The 27,608-nt window shown below is 48.6% G+C and overlaps 1 protein-coding gene across 4 annotated transcripts in view; it reads left to right on the plus strand.

The window, feature by feature from the left end:
• Nucleotides 1-27,608, plus strand: part of HECTD4 (HECT domain E3 ubiquitin protein ligase 4) — a 2,216,728-nt gene that overhangs the window by 1,326,843 nt on the left and 862,277 nt on the right. For all 4 annotated transcript variants that reach the window (XM_078667422.1, XM_078667425.1, XM_078667423.1 and 1 more), the window contains exon 56: nt 2,847-3,028. In XM_078667422.1, the coding sequence (XP_078523548.1) occupies nt 2,847-3,028 (182 nt within the window). The remainder of the gene's footprint in view (nt 1-2,846; nt 3,029-27,608) is intronic.

The following is a 27,608-nucleotide window of genomic DNA, read 5'->3' on the forward strand; positions in this document are numbered from 1 at the left end:
CCAGGCGTTAGACTGGCTCCGGAAATATTTCAGCAGTCCCTCTGCGTGCCGGGGTATGGCACCTTAGGATTCCGTGATGATTTTGACTCCGGTTGTGACGTCAATGGAGTCATTTAAGTCCCCTCCGGCGCACAAATGTCAGTTTCTTCTTTTATGCGCTGCAACGCCGATCCTGAGAAGCAGTTCCTCTCTGTTGCTGTCGGTTGGGAACAGTGTGCCTTTTTCTATGTCATCAGGCTTTTAGCCTTGTGGGTCTGTTCTCGACCAATGTCATTTACAGCCTGCGTACCGTTTGTATGTGGTGAACACCACAACTCAACTCCAAGGATTTTGGTTCCTGCCAGAAGCTGAAGGCAAAGGTACTCAAGGAATGCTGTATGAAGTTACTGGCAGCCCGTCTGACGCGGTCCTAAGACTCTTTGCTCCCTCGGTCTTCTTCTTCTCATACGGTGGTACATTCACGGGGTCATTCTAGGTGACGGAGTCGTTCTTGGGTGGAGATGTTAAAGGTAAGCGCAGGCGTTTGAAGTCGTGGCACCCCTGCTATCCAGTGACCCTACTGTGATTATTCCCACAATGTCTATTTACAACTTGTATCCAGCTCCAAACGAATGGTTAAACACTCACAGCATACTCGGTTGTTTGCGGTTACCACTTTAAATCACCACTGTATATACCACGATTTAGCTGCTCTCAGATCTAAACCTACAGATACGTCCTCTGGGTTAAGTAAATTGACCAATAGGGGTATCTCTATTTTGATTTATTTTTAGACCATCCTCAAAGTTAGTTTCTGTCTGACAGTTGATTAATCCTTACTTGTAGCAGTTCAATATCAAGTAAATCCTTTTCATATAGTGTTCTTTCCATAATTCGTTCCATCCCGCGACCATGTGTTGACGTCTTTCTGTCTACTCCGATTTACCTGTTGTGAGTGGGTTGAGTAGGGGGAGGGGTGGGTTTTCTCCTATGTGGGTTTTGGCTTTTTTCTTTCTTACTTGATTGATTTCGTGTTCATCTGTTTTGCTTTCAAACCATTGCATGGTTCGCTACATGTCATACCAAGAACTGTTTAAGCTCAGCACGGTGACTCAGGTGTATTATATCTCTAGTTCGACTCACACTTTTCTTGCTTATTGAAAACGGAATGCTGAGTAAAAATTCCCACGTTTCCTGTCGTCTTATGGCTCATATCATGCTGTTAGTCACCAATTGTTGTTAAGCGACCAATGACTAACACTACTTTAGACAAACACCTTAAAATAATATCACTGAATGTCAAGGGTTTAAATCACCCAGTTAAGCGCAATAAAATGGACTATTACCTTCTTAAGCAGACCTTATATTATTACAAGAAACTAAAATTAGTATTAAAGAGGCTGTCTCACTCAACAATAAGTGGACCACTGAAGTCCTGTGTTCAATTGCTTCAGGCAAAACAAACGGGGTCATAACAATTGCTATAAAGAATTCTAACATGACTCTAGTTTTTCAAATAACCGATGACGCTGGAAGATTAGCACTCACAAAATTCACCCAGCACGGGAACTACATCCACATCCTCGAACATCTACTGCCCGAACTCAGTATTCCCCAGAATGTTGGTATAAGTGGAACTCCTGCCTCCCAGATGCCTTCCCACTGATACCGCTCCTGCCCAGATTTCTAAAGATCAGGAATGACTGGGCCAAAGTCATTCTTGAGTGTCCGGATTGGACACAGTGTATGGGATCCCGAACTCATGAGCAATGGTTTTCATATCAGGCTGCCCCTTCAGAAGGATCTTTTGTTGCAGCAGCAGTGGAGGGTCTTGCACCCAAATCTGTGCACCTGCTACCTTCAAGCGTAGAGATTAAGTGGCAACAGTTTGCAGCTTTAAATTATCCTCCTGAAGTCTGTGACATTATTCTGGGAGTCAGGTGTCCCTCCACCAAGACAGTATACACCAGCTGCTGGGAGAGTAGTGCTTTTGAATCTATTCGAAAGGTGAGTAATCTTCCCTTTTCCCAACCTCTGGCTGTATGGAAAATATGGACACAGGACTGACGTCAGGGTGCCGGGGTGGGCACTAGGTGTCACTATTGATGTCTCCTTGGTGTTGTTTTCTTGTGACAATTTGGAGGCAGCGCGCCGTACCCTCACAGACGATCAAAGTCCGAGATCACCGGATGCAGTCTGTCACCTTGGATAATCGGAAGGTGGGGAATCTGCCGGATAGCAGTATCGGCTGAAAGATAGTTAGCGAAGGTAACTAGCTTTTTCTTTTAGCTTAGCCATCGAACTTAACAATGGACACTGCAGATATTGATGCTAGTTATTTATGAGATATACCTGTACTGAGGCCAAGAATAGTTTGGTATCAGAAGATATGCATAATCTGTTGCTCAATCTTGGGTTGCCACCTCACTCCATGCTATCATTAGCACCATGTTTTCAGTCTTGGGCTCTCAACGTATTACAGATAATTGCTGTTTCTAACTCAGTTGAAGCAAACTTGCACTACAAACCTAGAATGCATTAGCTCTTCAGGACTGGAACCACAATATCAATGATGGATGTGAATGAGGTAGCCTCCTAGCAGAATTAATTAGTCCCCTTAATTGTGTCTAAAACTGGTGCATGTACAGTAACTACTGAGAATGGAAGTGCATGCTGTTTACAACTCAAGTCAATTTACATACACACAGAAGGGATTGGCGTTCTCATAAATAAATGCATTCATATTACTATTTTATTAACTTTTTGTGGTAAGAAAATATATAATTTTAATATGAAATAGGTAGACTACTTAAGATCAAGGTTTTCTGTATTGAAATGTTCTCATTTGGTATGTTTTCTGTTCACAGAGAACTCTTGAGATGTGAGGCATCTCTTGCCAGACTTTACTGCCGTATTGCTCTTCTGAACATCTTTGCTCCCAAATCCCCACATACATTTACTCGCCTCTTTCATATCCCTGCCATAAGGGACATCACCTTGGAACACCTGCAGCTGCTTTCAAACCAACTTCTGGCTCCACCTCTGCCTGGTAAAGTAACATTCAAAACATAAAGATGATTGTCGATTATGAATGTCACCTTCTGTAAGGAACAGTGACCAATGATTAACTTTAGTGAGCCAATGCTGTTTTAAAATTTGTATTACAATGGGTCAGTCTTGCGCTAGTCTCAATAATTGTGATATCTCTTTTAGCATTTCAATCTGATTAAAGCCGATCACCAGATTTGTTTTAATGTTTGACAACGTTTATAACCAATGTACATGAGAAAGTGACACAATCCAGTCTGGTTGTAGTTCTGCTACTCACAAATCAGAAACACGTAGGCCCACTCCAAGGCCTCCAACACAAATGAGGCTGTTGAATATCCACCTCCAACAAGTCAAGGAGGAAGAGCGTACCCATGCCATCTTCTCCAAATGGACACACTAGATAGAATGGATCCAGATTCAACATCAAGCTCACCACCATACTTTATGCCATGGAAGTCTAAGTTGACAGCATAACAACTCTTGAAGGTTGAGGACTAGCGTCCTGGAAATCAGCACTGCTCTTCTTCCAGATGGCATACCAGGACCTGCCCCAGTTACTGTTTGATGGGTGAGGTCCAGATGTAGATTGTCCAGTCGGTGGTTCCCCTCCCCAACCCTTTCTTTGGTATGGACTTGTGAACTGAAGTTGCTAAGTATAATGCAAGAATAGACTCCACATCTGGTGACGGAAAATGTGCTCCCGTAAATTAAATTTTGGCCCCTGGTAACGACTCTGCACACATGGGGACCTTCACCCAGGCAGTACAGGTTTTCTTTTTCAAAGTTCCTCGCCTGTTCCGGGTCTGGTGGCTTAATGGACTAATGTATCCAGTGCAGGGGCCTGTGTTTGACCTCATGGTCACAGGTTCAAATCCCGGTGGGTCCACTCAGCCTTTCATCCATTTGAGGTCGATAAAATGAGTACCATTGAGTTGGGTAACAATTAACATCTGTTATTCAGCGCCTTGAAACACCTGGGTGATAGTGCGCTTTAAAAATACAAGTGTTATGTTATGTTCCTGCCAGTGCACTTTCAACCCCCTTATTGGGGCTTATGGGGCCTTTGAATGGATCCATGCCATCTGATCCAGGCCCTGCCCCAGTTGGTGCCTTTGAACCTTGCCTTGTTGTTTCGTCCACACTCTTCGATAAAGGCCTTGTAGGCTGTTCTGCATTTGGTGATTGTGTCGGCTCAGCCTTTACGCCATTTAGCATGTGATCTAGACGAAAGACAAAACAATTGTTCATACAGGCCCCTGTCTCATTCCAAATGCAATAGTAGAATGAGACAGCTTGTTGGTTCCAGGTCAGATCCAATTCAGGTGCTCTCTATGATTTATCATGGCGATGATGACTATAGCATGGCTGATCGCCTTCTTCTCCCTATGAACACAGATGCTGGTGACTACTTAGCCCTTCAAAATGCTGGTGACTTAGACACATCACCTGCTGATGATGTAGACTGCCCTTCAGGGGTTACTATTGAGGAAGTGCCTTCTTTTACTGTGATACTGGTCCCTCATCTGTAGAAGAAACCTAGTCAAATCTCACAGCAATTCTGCAGCGTATTCTCTCACCACCGAACCTTTGTTGCTGTTTAGTGATCCCTTAATGGATCCCATTTTGTTGGACTGGATCACGTTTGCTCCTACACCAGCCGTCAACTACCAGGTTGTGCATGGTCATCGTTCTGTTCCTGGAGATCCAGAATTTTTTACCTTTCAATCATCTCCTGAGAGGCTTGTCATGCAGATATCTTAATCTTCAAAACAACATTCTGATTCTTTTCCTACCTCTCTGTAGGAAGCTGGCTTTTTATGTAGTATTGCCAATGTAAGGGCACAGCATGCCAAAAGTCCAGAAGACCCTCATGTGCTTAGTTTTATAATCCCAAGTGCTCTATTTGTGGCAGTGTGGTCGAGCAGCTTAGGCTTGTCAGAGAGGAGTGTTCAGCATTTGTTGTACACACAGAGTCAATTAATGCTTAACCCATTCAATAAGAAATTCGGGACCAATTTATAAAAATAAAGTTGATTTTTATATGAATTTAGACACCAAGATTTTTAGAATAACTTCAGTACTTTCAGAGAGATCGATTTTCAAAGAAAACAGTCAAATGCTCAAAGGTTTTGGAGAGATGAGCTTCGAACGCGGTAATGTTATCGTATGGGAGGATAAACATAGACAACAAACAGATACTTGCAGTTAGAGTTCAGGCTGTCCTTTTGGACTAAGGGTGCTAGGGGGCAAAGGTCCAAAGAACCCCCAGCAGTTTCGGATTACCTTCCCTGGGGTGTCTGGGCGCAGAGGTGCTGGTCTGGATGGTATCTTTGAGTGCTACACCATAGAAGTTAATGGGTACCAAAAGCAAAGGCTGCAAGTAGGGACTTGGGAGCAAGCCCAGGTGAACCCAAATGGGGGCTCAGGTCGGAAGGTTCCCTAGGCCAAGGGGACACCGTCCGGAGTTACGGCCCAGGCTCTGGAGCTCAGGTACAGAGAGTCTTGGCTGGCTGGCCACTGGAGTTCGAGACTCTAATGGTTGGTCAGTCAGTTCTGCTAAGGGAAAGAAAACAAAACAGCAGGGCCATACTTGTTGGTTCTCTTTTGTCCTTAAGTACCTCAACATGCAGGTAGTCTTCCAAGGCAGTGGTGTCCGGGCTGGACATTGAACAAGCCTTGACTCTGGAGATTGACTTACTGATCTCCTGTAATCTTCCAGGCAATATGTCCAATATTCAGAAACTCTTTATACGCTAGAGAGAATTAAAAAATCTAAAATGATTGAGTCTGAGAAATATCACTTTATGATCATGTTGGTTGACTTAAAAACTAATGTATTGTATCATTAGAGTCCTGTGCGGACAAAGTTAGAGAAGAAGCATTGATTCTCTTCCAGGGGATCCTCATCAATAGTCATAAGCACTGAATATTCCCGCCCACGTGCGGGACCCCGGAAACAATATAAAAATATATATGTAAAAACACATATATCTCGCTCCAAATATATGTACACACATATATCAGTTTTCTCACGTCAATGCAGCCCCAAAACCAAGGCTAGACAATGTAAACACTTCTATATGCACAGCAATTAGTAAGGAAACAAAAATCACATTAGGTCAAATAGCTCTTGAACTTTGTGTTTTAATGAGTAAAAACACTCCTAAATCCTGAAAATTGCTCATAAAAGACATTGGGCCAGATGTAGGAGCCCAAATACAGGTCGGTAAAGGCCGATATTTGGCCGTTACCGACCGATATTTAGGAATTGGCATGTAGGGGGCCAATTTTACCGATTCGGTAAATTTACCGAATCGGTATTTTTACCGATTCGGTAACTTCCAGATGTAGGTGGGACTCTTCTGAGTCCCAAAGGCCTTTCAGATTCGGTATTTTACCACCCAATCCAATTGGGTGGTAAAATACCGAATCCAGGTGTGCATGCACATGTGTGCATGCACACCTCTGCCATGTGACAGACAGACATGCCCTAAGGGCATGTCTGTGTGCCACATGGCACACATGCCTGTATTCGGGGTGCTAGAGGGTGTCAAAGTGACACCCCCTGCACCCTTGCTGGATTCGGTATTAACCGAATCGGTGAATACCGATTCGGTATTGCCCATTGATTCCTATGGGCTTCAAGGCCCATAGGAATCAATGGGCAATACCGAATCGGTATTTACCGATTCGGTAAATACCGATTTTTACAGATTCGGTAATTCAATTACCGATTTTACCTAAATCTCCCTCCTTCTATTTTACCGATTCATAAATACCGAATCGGTAAAATTCGGTATTTATGAATCGGTAAAATATAATTACCTACATCTGGCCCATTGTTAGCCATAGGCTGCATTGTAAAGTGATAACACAGAAACTGAAAGCATTTTCAGCTAAAACTGGCACCGTGGCTTTAAGGCAGCCATGACCCCAGGCTTCCCATCATGCCTCAGGGGTGACAATTAGGTCAGTTGTTCTTTCCGGCTCCTTCTGTCAGGACCCTGGTTTAACAGCAGCTCCCACCTTTTTTTGACTTTCTGTCAAAAATACTTTTGGCCTTCGAGAGATATTGCTGCCTTTTTTGAGTTAAAAAAAGGTAAATTTTTTTGTCAAAATGCCTTCGCTTTTTGACCCATGCCCTTCCTGTGGGAAGAAGAAAGCTAGGACAGATACGCATCCTGTGTGTATCCTCTGTATTCCTGACTCTCATTCTGCAGGAAATTGTGATCACTGCAAGTCCTTGTCAAGCAGAACTATCAAGGACAGGGAGAAAATCAGAATTTATGGACTTTTTGAGAGAGGTAGGTCTCCAAAGAGACAGAAAAAGCAGAGGACGCGGTTGACGTCGAGAGATGTCCCGACTTGTTCTCCATCGGCGTCGAAGGTTCCACCGACGACGACGGCGAGTCAACTCCCCTCGAAGGTGAAGACTTCAACGTCGAGAGTCAAGGTAACTCCACTGACGTCAACCGGGCGACGTGCAGTGTCGAGAGAGAGGTCGCCGTTGGAGCATAGGAGCTCGACGCCGAGACCTCCACCATCGAAGCCGCAAGTCCAGTCTTCGACGTTAAAGCCTCCGTCGACGCCTAGTCAGCGGCGTTCGACGTCGAGACCACCTCCGTCGGCGACTAGTCATCGACGCTCGACGTCGAGGCACCCTCCGTTGTCGCCAGGCCATCAGCGATCGACGTCGAAGCACCCTCCGTCTTCGCCAGGACATCGGCGTTCGACGTCGAGCCATCCATCGGAGCACCCTCCGTCGGCGTCCAGTCATCGGCGCTTGACGTCGAGAAGACCTCCGTCGACGTCACCTCACTGGCGTTCGACGTCGAGACATGGGTCTCCAGCGCAGCCTCCACAAGTTCTTCATTCCTCGGCACAGCCTCAGTCAGTAGTGGCGCAGCGAACCAAGGCGTCGAGTCGGCCGGCTCCATCTTCAGGTCATGGGACTCGATCTCAGAGGTCCTCAAGATCAGTGTCTGCTGCAGAAGGTGACCATGGTTCCCCAGTGAGCATCAGACACTCTCCCAAGAGGAAGAGAACACCAGAGCATCGGGGTTCTCACAGTCGCTCAAGATCCCCGGCGTCTCCTGTGAGCCTGTCTTCATCCTCGTCAGGCTTATCTCTCGTTCGCCATCAGGGGTCACCGGATGTGATCATTTATACATCAGGCAGCGAGGGATCAAGGCGTTCTCTGGCGCATCCTCTGCATGGGCAAAAGGATGCAACACCTCCTGCACGCTCCCCAGTGAGGGACACCGTACAGAAGTCACCCGCCATCAGGCTCTCTCCACGATGGTATAGGCCACTACATCACTGGGCTACAGACAAGGAGACAGCGTCTAGGCTGCAACAGCCGGTCGCTAGGCCTAGAGAACGATCACGCTCTCCGGTGAGGCCCAGAGAAAGATCACGCTCCCCGGTGCGGCATAGAGAAAAGTCATGCTCCAGGGTGCGGTCCACCAGGCGAAGATCAAGATCCAGGCGCAGAAGGAGAGAACGCAGATCTCCAGCTACCTCTTCTTCTCCGACACGCTCCCATAGAGACTATTCGCCTACTTTGACAGACTCTCCTCCATCAAGGATATTTCCGATCGATGATAGCTTCACTTTTCAGGACATACTGGGTAGGGGGGCTCTGAAACTGGGAGTGCCCTTAACCGCATGCGCGCTAGCGGTTTTCCCCGCTGCGCGCAGCGATTTCAAAAATCGCGCGTTACGTGACAAGGTCAGCTCGTCATCCGCGTAGCGCAGGTTACGCCCATGACGAGCTGACCTTGTCATGAGCGCCGAAGGGGTTAACAACTCCGCAAATCAAAACCTCAGTGATTTTTGAAACACTGCATCACAGGTCTGCACCTAAACCCCTGTTGCCGTTGGTGCCTGGGATTATAGAGCCGGTGATGGAGGTATTCCTCACGCCAGCAACGATAAAGGCGGCTCCGGCGAGGATCCTCAAGAAGTACCGATCTCCAGAGGAGGACCCTCTGTTTCTCAGAGCGGATCCGCCCCCGGACTCAGTAATCATCGCAGCAGCGAAGAAGTCCGGTGCGGTCTCCTCCTCCTCAGCTGTACCTCCGGACAAAGAGAGCAAGACACAAGATTTGTGGGGGAGACGAGTCTGTAGTACTTCTGCATCCTTTCTCAAAGTTTCCAACGCCCCTGGGTAGCCAACGCGCTTTACAAATCATCAATTACAAATCATCAACGCGGAAGCCCTTTTGAGGCATTACGATAGGTCCCTGTGGGATTCTCTACAGCGTTTTGTGGACAAAATCCCTCAGGAAGACGTAAGGATTTTGAGGAGATCCTTTTGGAAGGCAGTCAAGTCTCCAATCAGGTCATCAGTGCCGCAGCGGACGGAGCTACCCTAGCGGCGCATGGGTATGCTCATGGAATATCGTCAAGGAGATCGTCCTGGTTGCACCGGACGGCTTTAAAACCGGAAGCTCAGGCGCGGATTTTGAACTTGCCCTTTTCAGGGACTTCATTGTTTGGAGCGAGTACGGACGAAGAAATGCAGCGCATGAAGGCAGAGCTGGACACTATCAAAGTGGTAGGGCTTGAGAAGAAAAAGGAGTTCAAAAAGAAATATCGCTCCTACAACAAGAGCTCTTCAAAACAGCGAGTGCAAACCCCTCACTGGCAGAAGAGTCATGACCAGCAGGGACAGCAAAAGTCCCAGTATAGAGGAAAGCGTAATTCCAGAGGAGGAGGGAATCAACGGCAGGGCAACAATACCGGCAAAGCCCAGTCAAAGCAATGAGTCTTTCCTTCCCCCAGTGCCGTGGACCACTCCAGTGGGGGGAAGCATTGCAGGTCATTTGCAAGAGTGGCAAAACATCACAAAAGACCGATGGGTGTTGACTACACTTCAGAATGGATACTGTCTTCGTTTGTCATCGACCTCCACCTGTCCCCCTGATGGCAACATAGACTCATCAGTTTCACCTTCTGCAAAAAGAAGTAGCCACTCTCTCGATGGCTGACTTCTCGAGGAGAGTGCCAGAGTCTCAAAGAGGAAAAGAGGTGTACTCCCGATATTTTCTGGTCAGAAAAGAGGGCCAAAAGGCAGAATACAGACCCATTCTGGACTTGCGAACACTCAATCGGCATGTCAAAAAGGAAAGGTTTTGCATGTTAGCGCTTCACCAAATATATCCACATCTCAGGAGGGGAGATTGGATGTGTTCGCTGGACCTGAAAGATGTTTACTTTCATGCCCCTATACACCCCAGTCACAGAAGATTTCTTCGGTTCCGGGTGGGGACCTCCCACTATAAGTTCAAAGTTCTGCAGTTTGGGTTCAAGTCGGCTCCCAGGGTGCTCACAAAATATGTTGCAGTGGTAGCAGCCGCTCTACGCCGCAGGGGGGTCTTCGTATACCCATACCTGGACGATTGGCTGGTGAAAGGTCCTTCCCCAGACAGCGTAAGAAGTCAATTCCGGACCTGTATCGAGCTCTGCCAGCGACTAGGGCTACTATCAACTTCGGAAAATCAGTCTCTCAGCCCACCCAGAAGATTCACTTCCTGGGAGCTCTGCTAGACTCCAAGGTAAGAAAAGTGTTTCCTTCGGAGGAGAGACAGTGTTCGATAACCCAGAAATGTCAGCTGGTACTTCGCAGCAAGATTCAGAAAGTGCCTAGGATTGCCTCCCTGTTAGGGTCGATGGCATCATGCATCTTCCTGGTCCCGAATGCCAGACTTCGGATGTGTCCTCTTCAGCATGATCTGGAGGACAAATGGGACCAACAATCAGCTCGCTGGGACGACCAGATCACTCTCTCAGACGCAGCTTGAGCTTCCATTCCGTAGTGGACCAAAAAGCAACATATGCAGGTGGGAATTCTGTTCCATCAACCTCCCCCTGTACAAACACTGATCACGGATGCCTGCTAGGCTGGGGGGCGCACATGGGTCAGCTACAAGTGCAGGGTCTGTGGTCTCACAAAGAAAGTACCTACCACATTAACTTGCTAGAGTTGAGAGCAGTCCACCTAGCTCTCAAAGCGTTCCTTCCCTCGATTCAAGAAGCTTCAGTACTAGTACAAACGGACAACACAACCACCATGTACTACTTGAACAAGAAGGGGGAACACGCTCCCGAACTCTGTCGTTGGAAGCACAAAGGATCTGGCATTGGCTTCTGGTTTGCAAGTTGTCCGTCACAGCAGTCCACCTCCCAGGGGAGCAGAATGTGAGGGCGGACGCTCTAAGCCGTCATTTCGATGACAGGGAAGACTGGGTCCTCCACGAAGCAGTGGTAGAAGACATCTTTCAGTCTTGGGGTCGTCTCACCATAGACCTGTTCGCAGACGACCAAAACACCAAATGCCAAGACTTCGCCTCAAGGTTCTACTGGCCAGGATCGAGAGGGAATGCTCTTTTGATCGACTGGTATGGGGAATTTGTGTACGCCTTTCCACCCCTTCCGTTGATCCCGAAGGTGGTGAGCAAGCTGACACACTCGTGCACAACGATGATCCTCATCGCCCCAGACTGGCCGAGACAAAGGTGGTACACGGACCTGCTTCACCTGTCAGTGACCCCCCACAAGAGGCTACCATGCAGGCCGGACCTGTTGTCCAAGATGAACGGGAGGATTCACCATCCCAACCTTCCATCACTGAGCTTGGCAGCATGGCTCCTGAGGTCATACAATACGGCCATCTAGGGTTGCCGCAGGACTGCATGTCCATCCTGAAAGAGGCAAGACGTCCTTACACAAGACATTCTTATGCATGCAAATGGAAGCGATTCTATATGTGGTGTATACAGAATGGTCATAATCCTGTTCAAAATCAGGACGAAGCAGTTCTTCCTTATTTGTTATATCTGGCTAAAGCAGGTTTAAAGTTTAATTCTATTAAGGTGCACTTGGCTGCTATAACAGCTTACAGGCGGTCTCCTTCTCAGACCTCTTTTTTCCAATTGCCAGCTGTCAAGGACTTCCTGCAAGGGTTAAAGAAAATGTACCCTCCAGTGCGTCCTCCTTCTCCTCCCTGGGAGTTGAACCTGGTGCTATCAAAGCTAATGGGTCCTCCTTTTGAACCCATTCATAAGGCTACTTTGCAGCATCTTTCCTGGAAAGCAGCTTTTTTGGTGGCGATCACGTCAGCTCGCAGGGTGAGCTAGATTAAAGCTCTCTGTTCCTCTGAACCCTATACTGTGTTCCATTTGAATAGGGTGGTGCTAAGGACACATCCGTCTTTTCTCCCGAAAGTGGTGTCAGATTTTCATGTAAATCAGACCATTTCTCTGCCCACTTTTTTTCCCAATCCCTCTACTCCAGCTGAGAGGGCTCTGCATTCCTTAGACCTGAAAAGGGTTTTAAAATTCTATCTAGATAGTTCTAAGGCCATTCGTCACTCTGATCAACTTTTTATTAATTATGGATCAATCAGAACAGGTCATGCGGCCTCGAAACGTTCTATTTCAAGATGGATCATTTCGTGCATCAAACCAGTTGGCACAGAAAACCCTAGGTTTTTCTCCCAAAGCGCATTCCACCAGAGGTAGAGCTGCGACTGCGGCTTTCCTCCATAATGTACCCATGTCTGAGATCTGTAAGGCGGCAACCTGGAGGTCCGCCAATACATTTACCAGACATTACTGTCTAGATTCTGACACGAGAGCAGATACCCAGGTAGGCCAGGCCTCCTTGCGGAATCTGTTTAACAGCTAAGTTTTGGGCTGTTATAATAGGTCTTTTTCGGTTGGGTCATGTACTTCTCATTTACTTGCAGGTGGTTGATGGGCTTGCTATTCTATTCAGTGCTTATGACTATTGATGAGGATCCCCTGGAAGAGAAGGATAAGTTACTTACCTGTAATCCTTGTTCTCTTCCTGGGGTATCCTCATCAAAGTCATAAGCAACCCACCCGCCTCCCCAGGTAAATGAGGGCTATACGTCTCTGACTTGTGATTTAGCCCTGACTTCAGGGTTATGCAAAGAACAACTGACCTAACTGTCACTCCTGAGGCATGATGGGAAGCCTGGGGTCATGGCTGCCTTAAAGGCACGGTGCCAGTGTTAGCTGAAAATGCTTTCAGTTTCTGTGTTATCACTTTGCAATGCAGCCTATGGCTAACAATGTCTTTTATGAGCAATTTTCAGTATTTATGAGTGTTTTTACTCATTTAAACACAAAGTTCAAGAGCTATTTGACCTAATGTGTTTTTTCTTTCTTTACTAATTGCTGTGCATATAGAAGTGTTTACATTGTCTAGCCTTGGTTTTGGGACTGCATTGACATGAGAAAAATGATATATGTGCATACATATATTTGGAGCGAGATATATGTGTTCTTACATATATATTTTTATATTGTTTCCGGGGTCCTGCACGTGGGCGGGAATATTCAGTGCTTATGACTTTGATGAGGATACCCCTGGAAGAGAACTGGGATTACAGGCAAGTAACTTATCCATATTTCCTTCCCAAGTTTCCTGCTAACTGTAGGACAGATAAACGTGGGCTCTTAAATGTAGAATTTTGAGGGAACACTAATGAATTTTTATGAATGGTTGTATGGAAAAGGATATCCCTGCTCACCACACACATTCCAGCAACCAGGTCCCTCTACATTCGACATTGTAGCTTCCTCCTATTCTGCCTTTGGCGTCCTATCCGACTGAATATGATAGATAACATCAAGACCATAAAATACTATCTTTCAGAGTCACCATTTTGCCAGAGGATATAACCTCTTGAAATATGAAGGGTGATACTTTGTTTATCAATTAACCTAATGGACAAATACACTTGAATGCTAAAAAAAAAAAAAAAGAATTGTGCGAGTCCATGGCTTTAGGCGGCCATTGATGAAATTGCCGTCTGAGCTCAAAATTAACTTGAAAAGTATGAATATTCCATCAAGTTTTTCTAGGAGTAAAAAATAAAATGCCGAAGCACTTTAAGCCTTAGCCAATCCCAGCTAGACATTGAAATGGCAATAATAGACTACAGGGGGATCACTTGTGGATTGACCTGTGTGAAGTTGCAGTGTCTTAAAACACCGGAAGATACTGGAAGGTAGTCACAGACAATAGTGGAAATAGCCGAGCCTGAGCCAATTCACATCATTAATGAGTGGGTATGCTATTTCACAAATTTATATGATTCTAATTTTGCTGATAATTGTAAGGCCAGTTTGAATAATTTCCCTTCTTTTGATAGTTATTACAGGCCACTTTTCAGTAAAACAGATGGAAGAATGTATCCTTAAAGTTCAACCCTCTAGGGCCAGGGGACCCGATGAAATACCTATCTGATAAAGACATCTAGCCGCAGGTTCCTTAACTTAAAATACCCCCAGGCGTCAGACTAGATCTGTAAAACTTTCCGCAGCAGCACCTCTGCCGCACAGCTCCGCCCTGACGTCGTCCACGGACGTGACGTCAGCGGAGCCATATATGTCCCTCCCGGCGCGCTGACGTCAGTTTTCTTCTTTTCCGCATCCCAACGTTGTTCCTGGAAAACCCAGCAGTTTCTTGGCCTGTTTTTGGGCCTTCTCCATGCCTTCGGCATCACGGAACAGTGAGCAATGCCTTCGGGCTTTAAGTCGTGTAAGACCTGTGCGCGCCAGATGTCTGTCATGGACCCGCACGCCATCTGTATGTGGTGCTGGGAGTGCACCACGACTCCAAAGAGTGCGACACCTGTCAACAAATGAAACCTAAGTCCTTGAGGGAGCGTCGTATGAAATTGCTGGCCGCACGGCTGTCCGGTCCTGCACCTTCGCGCCGCCGTTCTACCTCTAGGGATCGGGCCCGTTCCCGAGGTTGTTCTCACAGAAGTCATTCAGAGGCGGGTAAGTACAAACGTAAGTCGCAGAAATCTTCCTCCCATACATGTGACGCTAGCGCCCGTTCTTCGCTCCGTGTCAGGCACAGGCGTCCGGCAGTCGTCTCCTCCATACCCTCCCTTTCCGGGAGTTGGAGCGACGCAGGCCCAAATGGAAGCTTATTCAACAGCACTCCACTCTTACTTTGGGTCACCCTCTTTCCCTGGTGGGCCTTCGGCTCTTACAGAGGTGGAAGGCACTCATGCCGGGTCCTCGCCAGTGGATTCGTCCTCGGCGCCGGCTGTGGGCATCAACTCCGGTCTTTCCCAGTCTGCCGTCCAGCCCACCCCTCCAGTCCCCGCATAGCCATGTTCAGCTTCCTGCGCTGACGTCTGAGGCGGCGCCGGGCTCGACACCCTGTCGACGTCTTTCCTCCTCGCAAATTGCTGTGGGATCGCCGTCGGAAGGCGCCCAGACCGAGTCCCCTTTGGAGGTCGTCGACGTCGAGACGACTCCGACTCGGCGCCGGCCGACAACGGTGCCGACTGACACCGGTGCCGACGTCTACGCCTTCTCTTTTGCATGAGGTTATCGTTCCTCTCGATCCTCTGACGTCGATGTGTTCCCACACGCCGTTGGTTGACGCCGGTGTTAACGCCTCCTGTTTTGCATGAGGTTGACGTTCCTCTGTACTCCCCGGGTCCAAGGTCGTTTTGGTGCCCCATGGTGCAGGTACCTAGTGTTGCGTGGCCTTCAGATCAGCCTCAGGCTTCTCCACTTTTGCTGTCAAGTGGACGTGTTAGTCTCCAACCGTCTCCTACCGATGGTTTATTGTCGCCTTCCAGGATGGCAACTGAGGCTAGTGCTGCCTACGCACGGGCTATTCACAGGGCGACAGCTATTCTTTGATGTCAGCCCCGTGTGGTTTCCCTGACTTCTGATCCTTTACTGGATCTTCTCCACATGGAGCCTATTGAGTTGGAGCCTTTGCTGCCCCTTGGGGGATCTTTATTTGACATCATGCTTGGCACATGGGTGAGGCCCTCCTCTGGTGACCCTGTTGATCAGGCCATTGCTCGTCGACACCGTCCTGCCCCGGATGATCCACTCTGCCGGTCCCTTCACCCTAGAGCTCAGGGTTTAGTTGTTCAGGTGGCTTTTGACTTGCAGACTTCTACCGCTTTGCTGTTATCTCCCACCAGGGAGTCTAGGTGGTTGGACACATGTGGTCGCCAGCTTTTTGCCTTTGCCAGTGCGGGCATCCGCGCATTAAATACGTCTTACGTGTTCACATTCTCTTCCTCTGCCTTTTGGAACTTAGTCGATATCCTCTTTCCTGCTATTCCAGAAGGGCCGTGGGCAGAATTACATCGCCTTATTCTTGATGGCAGGAAAAGGCGCAATTTTCCATCCGATCTTCCCTTGATGCAACTGACTCTGTGGGAAGGGCTCTTGCTCGGTCTGTGGCTTTGCGCCTCCATTCATGGACGCGCGACCGTCATTTGCCAGACAATGTTCGGGATGCTCTTAGAGATCTGCCATTCAATGGCTTGGACTTTTTTGACAGCCACGCAGATTCAGTGGTCTCCTGCCTCATGTCTAGGCTACCGTAATTCTTGGGGCACAACTTTCTGCCTTGTAGTATCTTTTTCTTCTGCATAGGCGATGTTCCCTTGTTGGTTTGATTTTCCAAAATGTCCCGGGTTCTTGTATAGTCCCCGGATAGTGTAAGTGGTTGTTCCGCTATCTCAGTATTCATTCAGTACAGCCGGATGTCTGGATCTATCTTCCTGTCAGTCCTCTGAATTTGTGCTTTGCCCAAGAGGATTCCCCTCGCAGGGATTAAGACTTACCCTATGTGGGGTATTTGCTTGCTATTAGTTAACTAACTTAGCCTTGGTATGCTCCTATGGAGTGTTCCTCACAGACATCCTCCTAGAGGTCAGTCTGTCCTATTTTCTGCTGCGATCCTAACGTTAGCATCGCTCTATTGCACTTTGGTTGCAATTGGCTCCAGTTGTCTGTAGTACGACTAGGCCTCGGTATGGGTTCCTAACTGTGCAGACTCTGACTCGCCTGCCTTGACAAGGTCTTTTTTCAGCGTTGCAGTGATCCTCTTGTCTATGATGGCTGCTCTTCTTTGACAGCCACTGTCTCTTGGGGCCCTTGTTCTGTTCAGTTCAGGCGCAGTTCTTTTTATGGCTGACGCCCTGTCCTGCGCTGGGGAAAAAACTGGTGTGCGGCATGCTTATTAGTATGGGCGCAAACTTGGATTGCACCCTGGTATGTCTGCTATCATAGGGTGTTTGCGTTGTTGCTTCTATGGTCAGCCCTTACCGGGCTTGTCTTTGAAGGTAGTGGATTTACCATGTGTGTCTCTGCTGTACATTGTCTTATGTCCTTGTTTTCTGGCCACTTTCCCAACAGGAGTTTTTTCCACATTCCCTGCTGCTTCCGCACAGGTGTTTTCCATACTTCTGCTTTGGGTTCATACTGTCACACTCTCAATGAGAGTGTTCTCTTCATGATACTCGCTTCTTGCGTGCCTGGACCATTGGGTTGGTCCTGACTGTTTCCACTATCGTGTATGGCTCCATCTCCTCATCTGTCTTGAGGAAGACCGTTGCTCTTCTCAGGCGAACAACTGATGTCGCTTGCGCGCCTGGACATTGTCCTGTCCAGTTCTGCTTCCACATAACTGTTGGTACTTTTCGCGTGCCCTAGTCTTTTATAGTGTTACGCTTCAGTTTTGACCGTATTTCTTTTTTCCTCATATATCTGCTCTGTGCTCTTACACAGCACAATCATGCAGGCAACGTCCCTTCTTACGGTGTCCGTGGTCCTTGACCCAGTAGGCTTATACTAAGCGCCCTTTTGTGGCTGTCCAGCTTGCCTGGTACCCTTTTTGAAGGTTACCTTCTTGCTATTGCGTCTCTCGCATCTAGGCTGCTCACACTACCCTACAGGGCGGTCTTTCCTATACTTCGTGTGCTTCTAGCGTCCATACGGTCTGCTTCTGTGTCTTCCGGTCTTCCACTGGACTATCGTTCTTACTGTAGTCCTGTCTTGGGAGCTTCTGCTGGTTGCCGTCCGCCCTTTCACATGTCTTGTCAGAGACCGACTATATACTGGTGTGTCTTCTATTTCTGGCTCTACCAGCACTTTCTGGCCATAGATTGGCATCCTGCCAATGCTGTCCCATGTATTTTGGCTGCTGCAGGTTTCCACAGTGCTTTTTTCCACTGTTGTGCATACTAACCAGTATGCGCTGACTCTGTCATACCAGTTGCCATCTCTCTGAGTTTTAATTGCAGTCGGTCCTACAGATCCACTACTTTCGAAGTCATGACCTCTTTTCACACCGACATGTCTAGTATATGTTTTGTTTCTCTCACCCGGCATACATCCATGTGTTTTTCATGCTGTTATTGGACGGCTTGTGGTGCCTTGCCTCCCCATGTTTTCTGCTCTTTTCTGAGCTTCATGGTCTGGTGGCTGCTCTGGTTTGCGGTCCCCACCGCGTCACAGACATTTGGAGGCATACCCACGCTCAGACCCGGGACTACACGTACTATTCATTTGCACACAAAACCTACGCCAGGCTGGACTACCTACTGGTCACACCAGACCTCATCCCTGAAGTGCAGGAAGTTACCATCACACCCAGATCCCTCTCCGACCATGCGGCGGTAGTAATCATTTTAGAGACCCCCTAAACACAACCCATACATTAGAACCTGATGTCTGCGGGATAACCTCCTTCAACGCCCCAAAAATATACAACAGATCTCAAATGCCATAGACAACTACCTAACCTCTAACGACATCCTGGGTATGTCCACTTTCATGCTTTGGGACGCTTTGGGACGCCCTAAAGGCGGCAATCAGGGGGGAGCTAATTGCCATATCGGTGGCTGACAACAAAATCAGTCGGGATAAACGACAGCAGCTTACCGTTCAAGTAGTAGAACTTGAACGCATTCATAAAAGGACTGGTGCTTATGCGCTGTGCAGAGGGAGGGATGGGGGGAGTCTGGGTGAGGGAGTTGGGGGGATGAGGGGAAGGGGGACTTGGGGTTAGTTCTTACATATAAATGACTGATTGAATTGCTTGCAATGTGATTGTTGATTTCATGCTCACAGTCTTTCCGGGTTTTCGGAACGCTGTATGTCTTATGTAATTTTTCGATTCAGAAAAGGGGGTGGTGATGAACAGAGTGTCTGAATTAAGCAGACCACTCTTACCCAGTCCAAAGATCAGGGCTTGATCCATCACCGTTATTTAGCTCACTGCCCCATCCCAGCTCAGAACCTGGCTATATGCAAATTAGTCTGTCCCTGGCCCAGTGCATCATGGGAACAGGGCAGACCAAACTACCAAGCCAATTCTTCACCAGAAAGGAGACAAGCTACCGGGGACCGGTTTCTGGCATTTCAGCCTCGTCGGCCCGGCTTGCTTGAATCCTGATGGAGCAGTGAGCAAGGGACTCATGTCTGAGTATACCCTGCCACACCTATAGTGGCCAAAAACGATTCAGAAAAGGGGGTGTCCATCACCACCCCTTGTTGTTAAATATTTTGTCCACCCTAAGCGTGGAAGGGTATACTCAGATGTGAGTCCCTTGCTCATTGCACCATCAGGATTCAAGCAAGCCGGGCCGACGACGCCTGAAATGGCAGAAACCGGTCCCCGGAAGCTTGTTTCCTTCCCAGTGTAAGAATTGGCTTGGTAGTTTGGTTTGCCCTGTTCCCATCATGCACTGGGACAGGAACAGACTAATTTGCATATAGCCAGGTTCTGAAGTGGGATGGTGCAGTGAGCTAAAAAACGGTGTTGGATCTAGCCCTGATTTCTTGACTGGGTGAGAGTATTCTGCTTAATTCAGAAACTCTGTCCATCACCACCCCTTGTTGTTAAATATTATGTAATTTTTCAACAGCTCAATAAAATTTTGTTCTGAAAAAAAGGACTGGTGCTCCCAGGGAATGGAGACAGCTGGAAGTCGCTAGAGCTCAGCTGGCCGGCCTAGAACCGAGAGAGCAGAATATGCAGCAATCCGTTTTAAAGATCGATATTACGTCGGGGGGACAGATGTGGACGTCTCCTGGTCAACAGACTGCGGGCCCAAAGACAAGAGCACCGAATCCAAGAGGTCACAGACTCTAAGGGCCAGGTACTGACGAAAGACCCTTATATTGCAGAGGTTTTTCGAGAATATTACAAAGAACTCTACAAAGCTTAATCCATTCCGTCGGAAAACATTCAAGCCTACCTCCGGGGCGTGCACACGTCAGTCCTCACCGCAGAACAACTGGATGACTTAGACAGCCCTATTCAAATCAAAGAAGTCATCTCCAGCATCGCCCGCCTACAGGTATCTAAATGCTCCGGTCCGGATGGCTTTTCAGCCCTCTTTTATTAGACCTTTTGCACATCCCTTGCACCCCTTCTCACTCTGCTATTTAACGAATTTGGGAGCTTGACTGTTCTTCCCACTTCTATGCAGACGGCATGGATAGTGGTGATTCCAAAGCCAAGGAGGGACAAAATACAATGCCTGTCTTATAGGCCGATCCCACTGTTAAATCTGGGCCTTAAAATCTTTATGGGTAAATCCACTCCTTGCCGGCCTTATAGACCCGGATCAAACCGGATTCATCACCCAACGTCAATGCAGAGACAACACGCGCAGGGTTCTCCATCTGATCGTCAAGTCACAAAGACATACCCAGGAGTGAATGCTCCTAGCGGTGGATGCCGAGAAGGTATTCGACAGAGTGCACTGACCCTACCTCGAGGCAACACTAGAGCACTTTGGCTTGGGAGACAGTTTCAGAAGCTGGATTTTTAGCGCATGCGGCCGCCCTACAGTCACAACTTGAGTTAATGGGCCCACGTCCACCTCCTGCCCAATCTCCAGGAGCACCAGACAGGGCTGCCCCCTGTCTCAATTACTTTTTCTATTGTACATGGAACCAATGGCCCATAGAATCCGCTCCAATTCAGCGATTACATGGATTACATTAGGCGGAGATCACCACACAGTCAGTCTGTACGCAGATGACATCTTAACGACACTGGAGAACCCATTCTCCTCATTACCAGCTTTCCTTAATGAATTTCAATCATTTGGCCAGGCTGCTGGTTTCAAAATGAACATTCATAAATCGCAGGCCTTGAGCCTAACTCTGCAGCCACAAACGATGGACACCCTCAAGCAGACATTCCCTCTCTGCTGGGCCCCATCACATCTAACTTATCTGGGAATTCAAATCGCCCCCACTATCCCCCCGACGGTCACTCTTAACTACCACAACCTGACTCGCCAAATACGCGGAGAACTTCACAGTTGGCGACACTACTCTCTCTCTTGACTGGGGAGAATAGCGGCTATAAAAATTACGAACGCGGAGGCGCCTCTACTTGCCCAGCGGAAGGTGGGAGACATATGAGACAGGTTGGACTGCCTTGTCCACTGCAAATATAGTCAGCTGCTCCATCGTGAAGGGGACAATTTGGGCGGTTATTGGCATGGTTGCTGAATCTAAAACGCGTTCCCCCCCTTCCGCTCCCCCCCCCCAATCATATCGATGCTCAGACAGGCAGATGGGCATTCCGTATCCACACAGACGGCCAAAGCAACGGGTTAGGAGGGGAATTTCACCTTGAGGACCTACAAGAGGCAGTCCAGAATATGGCACGTGGCAGGTCTCCAGGCCCAGACGGCCTTCGGGTGGAATACTTCCAAGCTTTAGCAGGCCTTCTGCTCCCTAGTTTGCTAGAGAGCCTGCAGGAGCAAACGAGTGGTTCCTAATCGGGCAAGGACCCTTATATTCCTGGTTCATACTGGCCCTTATCCATGCTGGGAGTTGACAGTAAGATATTGGCTAAGGTACTGGCAATGCGTTTGGGTTGGGTAGTGACACATTTGGGTCATAATGACCAATGTTGGTTTATGCCAGGCAGGGGGACCCATATCAATCTGCGATGGTTATCTCATGTACTACACTCGGCGGCGGATATGAATATACAGGCAGTTGCTGTGGATATCAAAAAAGCCTTTGACACTCTGTGGTGGGACTACCTATGGGAGGTTCCGGGGAGAATGGGCCTTGGTCGGGACTTTATTTCTGGGGTTCGCCTGCTGTATTGCCAGCCAACAACACGGGTCTTCAGTGGTGGTGTGATCTTTGACACTAACTTTACGGAGCTGGGCACGAGACAGGGATGCGTGTTGTCCCCACTCCTTTTTGCGCTGGCGTTGGAGCCATTGGCGATTACTCTACGACACAACATGGCCCATGTTGTGTCCCTATATGCGATGACGCACTACTTTGTATCTCACCCTCAGTAAGCGATGGCCGCCCTATTGGACGTCTTGTCGGCGTTCAGAGCCATGTCAGGGTTGATTGTCAATAGCCAGAAGTCGGTTATGTTCCCACTAGTGACTCTGGTTGGGAAAGAGTTTATGGATCTCCCCACATTGGAGTTTAAGTGGGAATGTGAACATATCTGTAACTTAGGTATCCAGGTCGCACATACGGCAGAGGCTCAATACACCATGAACATGGGAGCAGTTCTTTAGGGTCTGGAGTCCTCCATCTGTTTCTGGAACCTCCTTCCCTGGTCTTTTATGGGGCGAGTGGCCAAGATGGTCCTCTTGCCTCGCTGCCTCTATGTTCTCCAGAACTTGTTTTGTTACACTCCTAGAACCACCTTTACCACTCATCAGCCTCCTTTTCTCTTTGGTGTGGGCTGCCAAGCGTAGCAGGGTGAAATTAGAGATACTAAACTGATTATGGATTTGGGAGGCCTGGGCCTACTGGACCTTGGCTTTCCTATTTTGCTGGACGCCTCCAGTATGCAGCACAGTGGTGTGCTGAGAGTCCAAACACGGAGAATGATCTTTTAGCGGATTGGGGACTGGGGTAGAGCTCCCGAGATAGCATTTAGGGTTTTAGGGTTTTAGGACCCTCCTGCATTGCCGTTTGTGGTTCTCCAGGTTGTGTGGGCCTGGGAACAAGCCGTCACCCTGGTCTTGCGAAGGGCCATGTATGCGCAGCTACTTCCCCTCCAATGGAGTGGAGAAGTGTGGCTCAATGGTTAGAGCGGCAGACCCTGATGCAGAGGTCTAGCCCGGGACCAGGGTTCAATTCCCCGCCTCTGCGGGTCTTGGGCTCAAAAATTCCTGATAATTCTCACCTCGGTGCCTATTCCAATCATGGAGTCCCACTCTGCAACTCTGGGCAATAGCTTGCTTAATCTCCACAACGGCCCCCTCAACGCTAAGGATGCCTGGCCTCCACCTTGGGGGTGCCCAGGAGTGGGCATTTCACAGGGAAAGGCCAGGAAGGGTTCCACAGCGGTATTCGTACAAGCGCCTTGAGACCCTTGCGGGTGAGTAGTGCGCTATACAAGTATCAATTTACATTTTAATGGCTCCACAGCTTCCAACACATACAAACGGTGATGGACCTATCTGGATGGTTCACTGGTGAATGTGTGGCAGCAGGCGACTTTTACCTGAATGGGACATTTGTCTCCTTTGTTGATGCAAGGGAATACTATCAGGTCCCAGAGGGTCATTTTTTACAATATGCGCGAACAGCTTTTCCTGCGAAACATGAGGAATCCCAAACTTTGATGGTGATCCTTGTTCCGGGTTCCTTCAGAGTTCTGATTTCCACTTGTACAAGGCCTTGAAGGCCGATCCTAAGGTTGACGTCTCACAGGTCCGAGGTAGATGGTTTGCGGACTTATTGTCACCTCCTACGGAGGGGGAGTGGCAGTGAGCATTCACACAGGTTCAGTCAGTCAATCAGGGGTTTGTAAAGCGCGGCTACTCACCCATAAAGGCTCAAGGTGCTGGGGGCATCTGTGCGCTGAGTTCATTCGAAGAGCCAGGTTCGGGAGGTGGCTAGCAATGCTTGCTTTAAAATTATGCAGTTCCACTACTTGCATCACGCATAACTAACTCCCCACCGGATGGCACGATTTAAAGTGGCACACTCGCCTGCATGCCCCCGATGCGGCGCTGAGCCTGCGACATTTACACACATGACTTGGGATTGTACTTGACTACAAGTGTATTGGTCGAGAGTCCTGGAGCTGCTGCGGGAAACTACGGAAGTCCAAGTTGAGGCGACGGCCAAGCACTGTCTTCTGAGGGTTCTGTCGATCCCCAAGTCGAAGACCCGTATGCAACAAAAGTTTGCCCTATTGGAGCTAGTATTGGCCAAACGTCGTATTGCTATACATTGGACTCACCCGCACATTTTCGCCTGACTAAATGGAGAACTGATACGTGTAAATGGAGGGTGGCTGAGGAGCGCTGCCTGTGCCGGTTCGTACGTATGAAAATGATGAACGCGATTTGGAGACTTGGGGGGAGAGATTATAGTCGGCTGAGCTGCCGGGTGGGGAATTCCGCCTCAAGTGTCCGATTTATCGATCCATTGATTGCCACCAACTAGGGTGAGCGGTATGGGAATGAATGCTGAGAGTAGTGACCCATGCCTCGGATATAGCACTGGGACGGGGCGTGAACCTGGCGGCCCGAGGGGGTGAGTTGTAGTTTCCTGTGAAATCAGGGTTGAAGCTTGTAGCTCCTCCAGGTATGTGTCAATGGATGGTTGCTGACCTGACCAGATGCCCCCAAAGTTTTATAATTCAGTGAGCCATGGGTCCATTCGGGGAGGTGAGGGAGATGGACCCTGATATATGTTTGAGTCGGTCTAAATGACTCCAGAATGTGCAGGATATGTCTCCACCACCAATTGCTGCCAGAATTTTGTTTCTGGTTCTGCATTTTGTATTTCACTTAATTATTATTGTATTTGTTTACTTCATTGGAAAGGTGTAGAGCTCCTGACACAGTAGACTGTACTTCGTGATGCTGAGTGTGGGCCTAGCCCCGGGTTGCTCTGAGAGGCATTGAAAATCCAGGGGGGGTACTTGGATGTATGAAGTGTATTTTTTTTTTTTTACACCATTAACGTATGTTGTACCACGTGTGACAAAATTAATGCTGATGACAGTATGGTTCTGAAATAAAAAAAAAACGAATGAAAAAAAGAGTTCTAAAGCAAGGTAACCATTTGGTACCCGTTTCTTTTACAGTTAATTTCTAATTATTACTTACAGGGAGACGTCCAAAGATCCTGGGCCTGGCATTGTAGTACCTCTGTATAACAAGCATTGGCAGAGCCAACAGGTTTCGCCTATGTGAGATATATTGAGTTTGTAAATGTGTTTTTTTTACATGTTGCACAACAGCACAAGCTGTTGTGTAACATGGCTTGAAGTAAAAAAGCATGCGCTTTTATGTGGCCAGCGGTGTCCACTTCGTAATGTGTGTGGTTTTTTTTTTTACTCTAAGCTGTGCTGCACCGCAGCTTGTGCTGCTGCATTATATGTAAGACTAAATATTGACAAAGTGAATAGATCTTGCATAGGCGAACCTATCGGCTTTACTAATGTGGGTAATAGTTCTCCCAGGCAAGAATTTTGCTTTGCATGCTGGGAATTCCTGTATAGTTTGTCCCATTCTAAAATCAGGACAGAAATACCAAAAATGGAAAGCACTGATGAACTACTCATGCACCGGCCTGGAAGAACTCTGCTGAAGGGCAGGACCTTTTATCTCTGTTCTTTCACGTTCGTTCTGGTGCTCGGGAGTCCAGTCTCTGAAGTCTGCAATGTTTGAGGCAGGGTTTTATGCTTGTGGTCTCCTAAGTTTCTCTCCAAATCAAGAAGGGCATAGACTGTAGACAAACACAAGTTTACTTCCTGGGCATTTAAAGATCAAAAGCACTTGTGTGGAGTAGGCATGTTTTTCCCAACAACAGAGTGTTGGGGTTCCAGGTTGCCTTTGGAAACAGGCAGGGGCTGGATTTCAGAACCAGCTCTGTCAAACATCTGGCAGAAGGGCAGGTCTGAGAACATATGCACAGAGCTGCAGCTAAGAGCCCACCCCACTTCTCCTTGCTGTGTCTTTTCCATTGCACTTGAGGAAACGTGCTTCTCAAGAAGCTTATACAATGAGGGCTGGAAAGAAAAGGCGGAACCTGGACAGCCCTGTGGGTTGAGGAGAGTTGAACCGAGTCACAAGAAAAAAGGTTAGAAAAAAGGATAAAAAAAACAAGAAAGGGGGCAGGGTAGAAACCCCCTGACCCCCTAGTCCTGTCCAGGGGATCCCAACAAAATATTATAAAAAAATATTTGGCCGGAGTAGCGTTGAGTGCTCGAATATCGCCGAAATTTGTTTTAAAAAATAAAGCGTGGTCTCCCACGCTTCGTTTTCTTTAAGCCCCCGGGTGGTCCAGGCCATGGGGGCAAGCATGAAAATACATGTGGGGGCCGGCGCGGGCCCCGAGGACTGCCACCTCCCAGGGCTATATTCTTTAAATGCAGGGTGACCACACAGCCCCCCTCGCTGCGCCAGGGATCACCACCTCCCTGGGGCACAAATTAAGTAAATGCAGAGGGCCGTTGCGGGGCCCTGGGGACCACCTCCATGGGGCAACCCAGAAGATGGGAGGGGGCAGCGCAGCCCCCCTCCAGGAGCCCTCCATGGCCGGCTCCAGCAATGTTCCAGCAATGTCTCAGGGTGACCAACCCCGGGACTCTGCAGTTTGCAAGCCATAGCAAACACTGCTTCGCTTCATGGAAGCAAGAGCATGGATAATGCTCTTGCTTTCATGAAGCGAATCAGAATTGTTTTTGGGCAGAGTGAGATGCATGTTAGCAGCTCCCTCTGCCCAAAAGTAAGGCCAGCTTCTGCAGGAGGCGGGGAGCCGGCAGGGACCGCGAGGCCTTTTGGATCCCCCACCCGTTCCCAATGAGAGGCCAAGCCCCTGGGGATGGGGTACCCGGGGCCGAAAATGGCCCGGGAGGGGGGCCACTCGGTCCCCCTTCCCTTTGGCCACCCTAACTTTTTTAATAAAAAAGAAATCACCGGGTGATAGGGTCTCTAGGGCCGAAATCAGCTTGTTGATGGGGCCATGCAGCCCGCCTCACTAATTGGCCGGGCCAAGGGGGATGGGGTCCCTGGGGCCGAAATTGTCCTGGGGAGGGGGGCATGGGGCTCCCCTCCCTATTGAATTAAAATTTAAAAATGGGTTAGGCCCCGGGGGATGGGGTCCAAAAGCGCCAAGGGAAGGGGGGGTCCCCAAAGCCCCCATTACTAAATGAAAAAATATATAGGAACTGGCAACTTGCTGGATGCCCCGCCTCCTTTCTCCACTGCTCTGCAAACAAGCCTCCTGGCATGCTCTTTGTTGGGGGAGGAAGTCCCCGTTGCTGCTGGAGGGTAAGCCAGTAAGCCCCAGACAGATAGGCCACGCCCCTTTTTACAACACACAGTAAACACGCCTCTTGGCACACTGCTGGTGGTCCCTTTGTGTCCTGAGTGCCTCAGGACTCAAGTGGACTTCATTCCCCAAGCAGCAGCGAGCCAGGAGGCCCATTTGCAGAGTGGTGGAGAAAGGGGGCGTGATCTGCGACCACCTCTCCGCAATCCCACAGTGTGCTGCCTACTGGAGATAACAGGTAGGCTAGTTGGCCCCTAAGGACCCCTAGCAGTAAAGGGGACTTCATCCCCCCAACCAGAAGCACGCCAGGATGCACATATGCAGAGTGGTGGACAAACAGGGCGTGGCCTGTGATCAGAACTCCTCAATCCTGCTGTGTGGGATTTACTGGAGGGAATAGGAGGGGTAGTTGGCCCCCGAGGATGTCCTTGGGGGCGAACTACCCCTTCTGTTACCTCCAGTAAGTCCCACACA

This window comes from Lissotriton helveticus, chromosome 11 (assembly GCF_964261635.1).
Source record: "Lissotriton helveticus chromosome 11, aLisHel1.1, whole genome shotgun sequence".
NCBI lineage: Eukaryota > Metazoa > Chordata > Amphibia > Caudata > Salamandridae > Lissotriton > Lissotriton helveticus.